This window comes from Podarcis tiliguerta, assembly GCF_965153285.1.
Source record: "Podarcis tiliguerta genome assembly, chromosome: 12".
NCBI lineage: Eukaryota > Metazoa > Chordata > Lepidosauria > Squamata > Lacertidae > Podarcis > Podarcis tiliguerta.
The window spans coordinates 16606207-16619017 of NC_139545.1; the positions used below are offsets into that span (position 1 = coordinate 16606207).

The 12811-nt window shown below is 43.1% G+C and overlaps 1 protein-coding gene and 1 long non-coding RNA gene across 2 annotated transcripts in view; both read right to left on the bottom strand.

Annotated features, from left to right (window-relative positions):
• Positions 1 to 12763, bottom strand: part of STT3B (STT3 oligosaccharyltransferase complex catalytic subunit B) — a 43980-nt gene extending 31217 nt beyond the window's left edge. The window contains exon 1 of the mRNA XM_083404829.1: positions 11791 to 12763. Coding sequence (XP_083260955.1) covers positions 11791 to 12101 — 311 coding nt within the window. The 5' untranslated portion in view covers positions 12102 to 12763. The remainder of the gene's footprint in view (positions 1 to 11790) is intronic.
• The window catches only part of LOC310660487, a 330629-nt gene that overhangs the window by 161651 nt on the left and 156167 nt on the right, over positions 1 to 12811 (bottom strand). The gene's annotated exons all lie outside the window — the stretch shown is intronic.

Here is a 12811-nt window from a genome sequence, read left to right on the forward strand (position 1 = left end):
TTTTGTAACTTGCTGCCACTTACAAATTATGATATTGGTCACATATCCATATAGGTTTGTTTTGTTTTAGAAACAGAAAACAGATTATCATTATTATCAATTACATTTCTATTATTGCCCTTTATCCAAAAATCACAGGGCAGTTTACAAAACACAAAAACTACATACCAAAACCCTCCAATAACTCCCACCTCCACAGTTTAGAAGAAAATAGATTGTTTAATTAGCCAAAGGCCTGGGAGAAGAAGAATGTTTTTGCCTGGCCCCTAAAGATATCTAATGAAAATGTCAGGAATGCCTCCCTGAGGAGAGCACTCAGTAAGTGTGGAGCCACTACAACAAAGGTTCACACTTGTGTTTTCACCCTTCATACCTCTTGCAGAAGAAGGGTCTCGGGTGATAATTGCAGGGTCTGGGCCAGTTCACATAAGGAGAGGATGTCCTTCAGGACATTTTGGTTCTGAGCTGCTTAAGGGTTTGTAGGTCAAAATCAGCACTTTCAATTGGACCTAGAAACCAACTGGCAGCCAGTGCAGTCGGGCCAACATTAATGTTACATGCTCAAATGGTTTGGTGAGCAACCTGGCTGAATTCTGTACCAGCTGACATTTCTGAACCATCTTCAGAGGCAGCCCCACATATAACATATTGCAGTAATCTAACCTAGATGTTAGCAGAGCACAGACAACAGTAGTTAGGTTATCCCTGTCCAGAAAGGGGCCGCAGGTAGGCCACCAGTTGAAGGTGATGAATTGAGGCCAACTGAGCCTTAAGCAACAGCAATGGATTGAGAAGAAACCCCAAGGTGCATACCAGCTCCTTCAGAGGGAGTATAATCCCATGAAGAGCAGGCTACCTCCAGGGTTCAAAATTAGCAGGGCGCCAGGCACATTTTGCACCTAAAGATTCTCCATTTGCGAGCACCTCAAAAAGTCTGGGTGCCATTTTTTGCGCCTGGCTAACACTCAAGGATTACTGATATGTACGTGCTTTGAAGCCTCAAAGTATATGTTAATTGGTAGACAATATTTTAAGGAGTTTAACAACAAAAAGTAGAGTGTTTTGAAAACTGAAGTATGGTACCAATATTTTTATTGTAAACACCAAATTAAACATGTATTAACAATTTCTGCTAAAATATGATATTAACAATGTGACACTTATTTGAATTGTGTATTAGTTCCTGCTTATCAAAATAATAAATAAAAAGTGTTTCTGACCCCCCCACAATAGTGACTAGACATTCTGTTTTGGCACCCACAACCCAGTTCCCAGGAGCCATTTGGCTCTTAGTTTTTCTATCCCAGTTTCTAACACTGGCTACCTCCTATCCTCCCATCCATCTAGGGAGCCACTCACAGACATTGCCACAGTCTGGATTGAGCTTCAGTTTCTTAGTTCTCATCTTGTCCATTACAGAGCCAATACAACAGCCCTGCACAACCGCTGCCATACCTGCAGTTGTAAATGAGAAGTAGGGCTGTGTGTCATCCCCATATTGTTGACAACATACTCCAATACTCCAGATGACCCCACTCAGTGATTTCATATACATATTAAACTTGAAGCATGAGGAACACCACACTGAAGTCTTCCCAGGGCGGAAGAACACTCCTCAAGCATCACCCTCTGGAAATGACCATTCAAGTAGAACTGGAACCACCACAAAGTAGTGCCACCCACCCCTAACTTGGAAACCTGCTCTAGGATACCATAATGGATGGTATCAAAAGCTGCTGAGAGGTCAAGGCAAATTAACAAGGACAATTTTTTCCTGTCTCTCTCCCAACAGAAGTCATTGTACAGGGCGACCAAAACACTTTTTGTGCCAAAACCAGGCCTAAATTCTGATGGAAATGGATCTAGAAAATCAGTTTCCTTCAAGAGCTCCTGGATTTACTTTCAAGCAATCAAAGGCTGGTTTCCAGCTGATGCAGGTAGGCAGGAAAGAAGAATCTGCATACACTTGAACAAGGGACAACAAAACTCACATAAGTACAATGTAGGTGGTTGACTTTTAAAGAAGTAGTGAAAACTAAAGAGTTAAGCAGCCTTATAAGCTCATTATGTACTATGGACTGTAGCTCATATAATTTTAAAACTGCCAGCTGGAAGAATCAGAAATATTTTAAGGGAGAAAGATAGGCCTTAAGAAATGATACCAGTCTTAATATCAATATAATTAAAAAGCGACATCAAAAATTATCCACATCTTGAAATTCTGGCCTACATTTGACTAGGATATTGTATGCTACTCTAAAGTGGCTGTAAAAATGTTTCAGAGGAGATAATGAGGCAGAACTACACAAGGCAACCCTCTTTCATCGAGATTCTGAGGCAGGTTCAGATAAGTCAAACTAACTAATGGCAGGTAAAAGTTTAAATAAGCATGTGCAGGATATTTTTCTTCCCTTTTCAAAGTGATGATCCTTCCTTCTGTGAAAAACTACACTAATAGAAAATGGCATATCATAGTGAGTTAGGGAACTGGGGCATGCCAAGACTCGGTTTATAGGCTATAGAACTGCAGGATATTGCCTTGATTTAACTAAAATTAGATTTCTACTTCATCTAAGTTTGATCTCACTAATTCAATATATTGACAACTAAAGTTCAGCTAAAATAATTCAATGTTTTTGTTTAAATATGCATTTAAGAGCCAAAGGTCCAAACTAGACATCAGTCAAGTGCGCACACTTGCACACAAAATCAAAACACATTATAAATATCACATCTTGTTTAGTCCCGGGATTAATGCATTTGAAAAGGTTCCACAGCAAAGGGTTACTACACGGACAGATACCGCTGTTAGATACATTGGAAACAAGTGGTATCATTCTAATTTCTAACTGGGAGTGATGGTATGTTTTCTAGTTGGTTGTAAAACAAGGCTTACACTCATGTGAAGGGAAAAAAACCCTGGCCTGTATCCACTGTGCAGCCTGCTACATATGTGGATCAGACATTGAATGCCTTTAGTAATATACCTTTAAGAGTTCAGAACTCCTTTCTATTCCTAATTAAAGTCTGAGCAACGATGCATGGTCTCTGAACCCACTACCAAGACAACTAAAGAAGAAACGTAATAAAACTGCCATTTCTGCTCCGAGAAATGGCAAATGTAGTCCCCCATGAAAATATTCCCTGGAAGTTTCCAGCACTACAGAAGGTTATTGTATTTCTCATGGAGTAAATCCTGTAAAAAACATATAGCTCAGGAACTAAAATCTAGGGGGGGATAAGCTTGTAGAAAGTTTTACCTTATCAGGGCAGTCTATATGCCACAGCAAGCCACAAACCAACCTAGTTTAAATCTCATTTGTGTAGACTGAGTATGTGTATGTGTGTGTATATATATGCGAAACTAGCTATTGGAGAACCCAGCATAAAAAGATCACAGTCTTCATTCGCATGCAAAAATTGGAAGGCTTTTGAAGAAGGAAGAGATGTTTTCCTAATTAACAGGTGATCAGATCAAGTTGGCATATATAGTAACATATGGATCATGTAAAATCTGCCCTCACTGCTATGATACTGCCACATTAAAAAAAAAAATCAAAAGAAAGGCCAATGCCTCTTTTTCACCTTCAACAGTATTTCCTGCATAATTACCCCACTGAAATGGACAAAATTTGGAGATTTTGAAATCATACTACACTTGCTCATTCTGGCATCATGAGAAACCATGGTTTACCATAATATAGGGATGGGGAACCTGCTACCTGCCAGAATATAACTCTCATAATTCTTGACTACTACCTGCTGGCTACAGCGGATGCGTGTTGGAGTCTAACAACATCTGGATGACTAAATGTTCCCCATTGCCACTAACCTAATGGGAACAAGTGGAGCAGAGCCTAGTCTCCCCACAGACTTGTACGATTTCCCTCCCTTTCCAATACATCCGTGAGGAGGATTTGTGAGGCTTTTACCTCCATTTTGACCACAGTTTAACAGCATTATTTTCAGAATGCATACCGTTGGTAATTTATCTATGGTTTGCTGAAACAAGCCACTTTAGTAAACCAGAACTTATTTGTCCTAGATAAGTTGTTCCATATGTACATTGCATTCTGGACAGATATCAAAAAATGTAAAGAGAATTTAAAGTTGATATTCTGAACTGGTAGGAACTAACAAAGATCCAGTGGAGGGGAAGGAATGACATGCTCACAGAAGTAGGTTCAATGGAGTTAGAAAGCACTGTTTCAAATAAATTTTGCAATTTTCCTGTACACTTTAAAGAAAATAATAGCCATAAATAGAAAAAAAAAAATGTTAGCATTTACCATCATCACTTTGAAAGTTAAATATAAGCCACTAACGTTCTGTTGACATGGTGGAACATGTTAACAAAAACGAAGTATATTATTGAGAGAAGATCACTGGCTTCGAAGCAAGCTGATCTATAAAACCTGATTTGCAAATGAAGTCTATGTAATGAAGGCTGGGTCACCTCTTATCAATAAAAATAACAATGCACAGAAATATTTATTGTGGCCCTGGATACTGTTTTAAAGATGATCAGATTCGATTCTGTGGTAATCTAATGTGAAACCATGTAATTGGATAGCCACAGTATATTTCATTCAACATTTATACAGAATGTTAGTTTCCTAAAAGTTTAGATAGTTTTGTTGTTGTCCTTACTACAATCAGGTAACAAATAATGATGCAGATAATGCTGCCTAAAACCAGGTAGTTATATTTCATGCCTCTCAGACCCTATACCACCTTACTGCTAATCAAGTATAACCTCTTTTTACTTTAAAACTGAAATTTACCTTAACTTCATAAATACTACCTTGTTCTCCTACATGCTACCTACTTGTAACTGCTCACACATTACATTTGCATCCTGAACTTGTTTGAAACATAAAAGCATAAAACATCTTATTTTCAAAGCAAGTGTCTAAAATTCTGAACTGATTTTTTTGAACATTTGTTTTACCATGAATTTTTGTTTGAAGATAATGGAGGTCATTCCCAACACATTATTTTTATCTATTTGTGAAATATGGGATTTAAGGGGGATAACGGCATAACAGCTTAGGACCACAATATCTAATGGACTGCTTTTCTTCACACCTGATGAGGCCATTCTGAACATCATGTTGCCTTCTGAGATACGGCTGGTTGAGAGGTACAAAAAGCCCTTTTCAGTTATGAAAAAGCCCTGAAATGCAGGACTTTCTGTCTTGCATCTTCTAGTATTCTATCACCTCTTGAACACTATTATTTTCCACTGGGTACTTAATTTAGGTGCTGTCTCAGTTTTTCTTTTTGCTTAGTCCCGGCTCTCAGTTTTTCTGCTCATTCATTCATTCATAAACTGATGTTGTTTCCTTGGCCATTTCTTTATTATGTCATCTGCTTTGAGCACTTCTGTGTTTGGAGACGGAGGGAGGAAGTGAAGTAGCTGCATGTATAAACAGACACAATTGCAGCTACCGTAAGAATCACCATGAGCAAAAAGCTGTACTGGTAATGAAAAATAATATGACAATTTAGTGATTATTCTATAATGCTTGACAAAAACTTTTTTGAAGGACTTACCAAAAAAAGTTTAAATAAGCTATTAGCTGGAGTTCATATGCTCAAATAATTGCACTTGCTACAACAAAGAGGAAGCACAAAGTAGTATACCATACTGAAATGAGTTTTCTGGAAGATCACTTCATTTTTGTGGCTTATAATTCTAATTAACTTACCTACTGATGTGAGGGGGAAAATCCATACAACTCAAGGAGCCCCTTTTTTCAGTAAGCGAATTGGCCCAGTGACTGAGCAGGTTAGACAGATGACCACTACAGATGAATGTACTAACCATGTAAATTATAAAAGATAAGACAGCCAAAGTATCTTTAGAAGCACATACTGGAAAGCCCTTGTTAGAAGCTACATAATCTAAAACCAATTTCAGTAAACCAATACTACAAATGATGAAGAGGCTGTAGAAGTCATTTGTAACAGTTTTGTGGCTTGCAAAAATTATGGAATTAAGAGAGCCCTCTTTCACTGAACCAGAAACAGAGCAAAGATTAAGTCTGAAAAGGGAAGTACAGTCATACCTCGGGTTAAAGACGCTTCGGGTTAAATCTTTTCAGGTGACATCCTGCGGCAACCCAGAAGTACCAGAAAGGGTTACTTCTGGGTTTCGCCGCTCGTGCATGTGCAGACGCTCAAAATGATGTCACGCGCATGTGCAGAAGCGGCGAATTGCAACCTGCGCAGATGCGGGTTGTGTTCTGCTCATGATGCGGATGGGGCTCCGGAACAGATCCCGTTTGCATCCAGAGGTACCACTGTACCGTACTTTTCTGTGTATTTTTACTTTAAAATAATGTTAAAAATCTGGGGGCGTCTTATACATGGAAAATGCATATGCCCATTTTCTAAATTTGGGGTCCCCAAAAGTAGGGGGTGTCTTATACACAGAAAAATATGGCATATGAAATATGTTTTTTCTAATATTTGTACAGTTTATAAATTGTGAAAAGACGATGGATGTACAACTGTATTCTGTCCAAGGCATAGAAGCCAGATCATGATGATGATGTATAATTTATTTCTACTTGTTCATTCAACCCACATGGAGTCACACAATTTAAAGGATAATCTAGCAAGTGTATCAAAAGCATACATAGATAAACATGGTTATATTTGGAAAAGTTATTATTATTATTATTATTATTAATAATAATAATAATAAAAGAAATCTCTGTTGCATTTCTGATTTTGGTAATAATCCTGGCCTTCAATAATCTACTCATTTTACTTATGCAAAACAGATGGTAAGGTTGCATAATCACATAAACAGAGTGACTGCATTGTAACTGGTGAAGGACCTCAGCTTGTATAGCTTTCTACCTTCAAGAGGCTAGTAGGAAGGAACTTTGGCACAATGAGCCACTGCAACATTTGAAACAAGTCATTTACAAACTGCTATGGAATGCCTAAGAGCTTCCTTGGCTGTACCCAGTGGGATTTTATACTATTTCTTCTTCAAGCATCCCTCATGCCATGTCAGAAATATGCTTCTCAAAGAAGCCTCGATTTATTCCTCCTGCAGTCCTGCTGCCACTGCTCTGCTATAACTAAGTTAAAGTTTGGCTAAGTGTTACAACTGAACCCAGACTTGTGGTTTATGCCCCGATGACAAACCACAAACTGTAAATCTTAGAACAAACCTTGTTTATAGTTCATGGTTTGTCTGGAGTGGTGTAAACCATGAGCACTGATTCAGATTCAGTGCTATGCCAAACTATGGCTTAGCTCATAGCAGCACGGCGGCAGCAGGACAGGAGGAAGAGAAAAGCAGTCTGATCTCCCAGAATCTGCATGTTAGCCTGTTTGGATTACATATGAACTAGGCCACTGTTTTTTTTTTTAATATTCATTTTAAAAAACCTGCTTTATTTATTTAAAGGCAGCCAACAGATAAAATAAACTAAGCCCAATACAATAACACAAATTAACAAATCCGTAAGTCATTAAAAGAAACACTGCCTAAGCTAGTGTGGAAGTTATTTAATCAGTCAACAGCCTTATTAAAAAGCCATAACTTTACCAGACACAAGAAGGAACAGAATGATGGGACTCAATACACCACACCCTTTATCTAGCTGGCACCTCCTGAGGTTGTGTGATCTAGAACTCTCTTGGGAACACTTTTGACATGTGCTGATGATTGGAGCATGCAGAAAAAGGGCAGTTCTTGAGTCATCCAGGTCCCAAGCTAAATGCTTTAAAGGTTTTATATCAGCGCCTTGAATTGAGCCCAGAAACTATTTGGCAGCTAGTGCAAATCACAAAGGGATAATGCAACTGTTAACATGGTCAGTTTTAGAAGTTTATTAGCACAACGGATTTTTTCCACACAGGAATCCTTCTTTGTTCATTCATTTACACGCCTAATTTTTCTAGCACTGCAACCAATGTTTATATTTGAACCCTCATAAAGCATAAAAGTGACCTGTTGAGGTATGTGAAAAGCTCCTCAAAAGTCCACACTGTTTTTTACACCTATTTCAGTCCCATTATGCTGCTGTTTCAGCCTATTTTAGGACATCTCTCAAAACATGATCCAAGCCAATCACACTGGGGAACAGGGTGGCACTATGTCACTGTGTAAGCAGATATGGCTATGTGATATTGTCACCGAGGTCTAAGTGAAAGTGGCAAGAGAAACTGCATCTTTGTTATTGAGCCAACTGGGCCAACTCTCCCTGTGTTGCTGTCAGCACTGCACAGCAAGACTTTTGCTCTGATCCAGCTTTAGTCATGCATAGTTATGCATGAGTAGCTGCAACAGAAGAATAGTCATGTTGATCCAAATGTACATCCCCGTTCTGCCGCAGCTAAATATACACAAATGAATTGATTTAGAGAACATTCCCTCTTCTTGCTCTCTTGGGAAAACTTACACACCCTCTCTTGAAAGGGGTGCAAACAATTTTTCAGGGGGGGGTGTTGCTGACTGCACAGAATAAAAAATGTCTATGATGCTACCTCTGTTTCGACTCAGCTCTGGTTATTTTTCCTTTATATATCTATTGTCTATCAACAGCAGGTGGTATCAATAGAGGTGGTAGTATACAGAAGGACACATGCAAGTGGTACTCCAAATATGTCTTTATTTCTCTTTCTTACCAAAGCACTGTGGGACACACACACAAAATCTATTCACAGGTTTAACAGAATCATAGTAACCACTCCTTGGAACAAGGAGCAGGTTCAGTGCCTCTCAGCAGTGTCCCAGATTGCTTTACTTTCTCCAATGTGTCTTAATCAAAGCCACTGAGAATCCTTTTTGTACAGCTCCATCCTAAGTCCTGTTTCAAACAGTGCAATCCTAGGTATGTTTACTCATAATTAAGTTTCACTTTGATCAGTGGGGCTTTCAGTTGTTCATGGGACTGCAGGTTTAGTCAGAGCAGGGGTGTAATGGAACCTTTGAAACTGATTTTAGCAAACACTTTCATAGAATTCATTTTTAGTGACAATAAAATGCAAAAGTGTTTGTTTATCCAATATTAATAGTCAATATGCTTAAACCTCCAATTTATGTGTCATAGCAAGTTTTTTTTTTAAAAAAGAATCTATTATATGACAATGTGCCCACCACCATTTTTATCCTTTGCTTTCAAACTACTTCTATTTGATTATTTTAAACCTGTTTTCTCTTGCCTTTGCTAAGTGCAACGTTAAGTGCTCAGGGCCACATCAGCAGCTTTATTCTGATAGGTGCATGTTACAGACACACAGCATGCATCCACTAAAACATTAACAATTAGAGGTACAGCTTCTTCAACACACACACACACACACACACAGCTGGTCCAAGCATTGAAGAAAATATATGAAACTGCCATATACAGACTCAGAGTACTAGTCCATATTCTTTACTCTGACTGACAGCAGCTCTCTAAGGCTCAAGGTAGGCTGATATGATATACATGCCAGAGATCACTGAACGGATCTTGCACTGTATTTTGCTTTGCTAAATGAGTGAGGGAAAGAGGAACACACATATGCTATGCCTTATTTGAATTGACCTTCTCCAGAGCTCATATTTGTCCTGCTGCAGAAAACTGATAGTACACATATCACTAGGGAAGTGACAAATCCTGTGCCATTTTCCCCATCTTAATCCCACCCCAAGCTGTTATTTGCTCTAGAAGAGGGGGGGGGGGGCAAATAGACACTCCAATCCCACTACTTGGGGCAAGGGATTCACCCAGTACCATGGCTCCAAGTATATTTCCCTCCTGTGGCTATTATTACCTTTGAAAGAGGGGAGAGATCTGCTAAAGGCCCTCCTGACAATGCATGTAGCTTGGCCCTGAGATCCTTCTAATTTGAAATTCTTTCTCCAGATAGTGAATGTAAGATCCTCTACAGCTAAATCATGTACTGTACTCTACTATTGAGCTGTATGTTTTCCTCAAGAGAGAAACATAAAGCACGTCATCTGGTTTGACACGGACAAGACTGTACACAGACCTGTGGTTTGGTACACTAAAAACCATTTAATTCTTTCTGCACAACACACAACTGTCCACTAACATGTAATTATTATTACACTGGTGTCTCGCCCCAAAGGGTTCAGAGAAGAAGATAAGGCTGTGATCCATTTTATCTTCTCAACAACCCTGTGAAGCAGGTTAGACAGAAAGATAGTAACTACAAGTACATAATAAAGTTAACCCACTATCATCCAGTGAGCTTCATAGCTGATGAGGGCCATGAATCTAGATCCTGTCCAAGTCAAACTTCTATTCCACTGCACCACACTGACAACACTAATTACTACTGTAATCTAATCACATTAGTGATGTGATGTGTGAAGTGGCTCTCAGGATTCCCCACAGTTTAACATGTGGCAGTTTCTCAAATGCATCCCACTCTTATGAGAAATATGGTAGTCCACATGGCAGGCTGCAAATCATGAGATTAAAATAAGTGATGCAATCCAATATAAGGGCAGAAATGTACATCTCCATGCAACCGTGTGGCGACACAGGAAGCTCTCAGTCAGAAATAACCCTATCATGATGCATTAAAACCTGCCATTACATTCAGAAATGAACTGTTCCACAACATAAAGTGTCAATTTAAAGCCAATCAATGCAGCATGGGGGCAACTAAGCACAGAAAGTATTACTGAGCCTGCAGAAATAGACCTCGGGACTGCATTTGCCTCAGTGCTATTTGGATAAAATATGACGTGCAATCAACTCATACATTTTCTCTAGCGGAGACCACAGCCATGTGGTATGTTCCATGAGATGTGGCTTAAATCTCTATACTTGTTTTACATGGAAAAAAAGCAAAGTCTCATGCAAAACCATCCTAAAGCAAAGTGACACGGCATGCCTAACAATACCAATATATCAAAAAGCTTGAATATCAAAATCACCTCTCACATTTCACCAACGCCACACTAATTTCCAGTATTTCAGATGGGGTTACCGGCCAGCAAGGATACCCTTCCAACTTCCCGATTTGCTCTCCCGTCCCAAATCCTGTGCAGAACGTCCCCCGAGATTCCGCATAGCCCGGTTCACAACATGCCCCCTTGGGGAAGCAGAAATCCAGAGGAAGAGCGCGAAATGCTTAGCCCCTGGTGGGATTGCACTCATTTCCCTACTCTTCGCACACGATTGCAGAGGCAGCTCCGCAGACCCCTCTGCCACAGCACGCAGCTATTACACCTAACGGCGACCCACCTGTACGCAGCAGCAGCAGACTCCGCCTGCCCCTCTCCCGGACCAGCGTCCCGTCAAGCAGCAGCCTTCTCTCTCTCTCTCCCCGCGCTTCCCCTGCAGCCGCTCCCTCGGCCATTCCCCCCTTCTTCTTCCTCCTGCTCCTCCAACGCACACGCCGCCCGTGCCGCAGCGGCGAGGAGAAGCGGGCGCCGCACAAGTTTTGCCGAATGAAGTGCACGAGCAGGGGGGGGGGGGCGGCCTCTCGGCCCAGGATGGAAAGAAGCCGCCCCTCAAGGTCTACCTGTCCGCTCCGGAGCATCTGCCGGCGCAGGAAGGGACCTTTCACCCACAAAGGGTCCCGCAAAACCACGCCTAGCACTCCGCGTGCTCCGCGTCCCTTCCGCGCTTGGCCCCGGGAGACTCTTCCCGGTACCCGCTTGTGCAGTGGGCCGGCGTCGACCCCGCTCCTCCTCCGTTAACGACCCCCGCCGGCTACCCGGCGTCCTGCCTCACGGGCTGCAGGCGGGCGGCGAGGGGGATCCCCGGCTCCTGCTCGCCCGCTGCTCCCCAACTCACTTACCAGGGGTCGAACTCGTGGATGATGCTCTCGAAGCGGATGACGGCGAAGAGCCTGGAGCTGAAGCCGGCCAGCCAGGCCAGGAAGAGGATGGTGAAGGAGAGCAGCGACTGCCAGCCCGCCGGCTGCGACAGGCCCCCCGACAGGCCGCCGCCGCCGCCCCCGCCCGCCGGGGGCCCGGCGCCGGTCGTCGTCGACGAGGAGGAGGAGCCCCTGCTGTTGGCCAGCGCTTGGGAAGCGGCGGCGGAGTTGGACGACGACGAGGCGGCGGCACCGGTCTTGTGCTTGTGGTCGGGGGCCGAGTGCTCCGCCATGTTGCTCCCCGGGGCTCCTCGCTTGCCTCTCCGCCTCACGCGCGGCGAAGGAGGAGGAAGAAGGGCAGAGTCCGCCCCGTTTCCCTCAGCGCGCTCTCCGACGGAGGGAGGGAGGGAGGCGAGGCAGCGGCGCCTTTACCGCGCCCGTTTCACTGGCGGCGGCGGCGGTTCCTCCTGCCTCCCGCCTCCTCCTCCTCCTTCTGAATCTCCTCAGCGACCCGGGAACTGCCGCCCGATGCCGCCGCCAACATCCCAGTGCGGCGCGAGGCGGGCGGAGAGCGGGAGCGAGACCGGAGTAGCTCGCGCGCGATGTGAAGGGAAGGGAAGGGCGGGGGGCGGGGAGGGAATGGGAGGAGGAGGCGTGGCCGAGAGCGCGAGGTGGGCGGAGCAAAAGCCGCGGGTGAGGAGAGAGAAAAGCTTCCGTATGAGGCAACGCTGGCTCGGGACGGTGTTGTAAGCCGTTGACGGGAGAGTGACGTGCCACGAGGCGCGCGCGCGGAAAGGGGCTGCGGAAAGAGGTGGTTAATTGAGGCCGAAGCATCCGATGACATTCGCACAGGATGGGCGGAGCCAACAGCGAGGCCCCGCCCCACTTGTCGCCCCTGCCGCTCACCCCTCCTCTCCCTCCTTCTCCTCCGTCCGTCCTTCCGTGAGGGAACTCCCTACTAACCTGTCAGAGAGCGACAGGTACTTCAAAAGGGCAGGCCGGC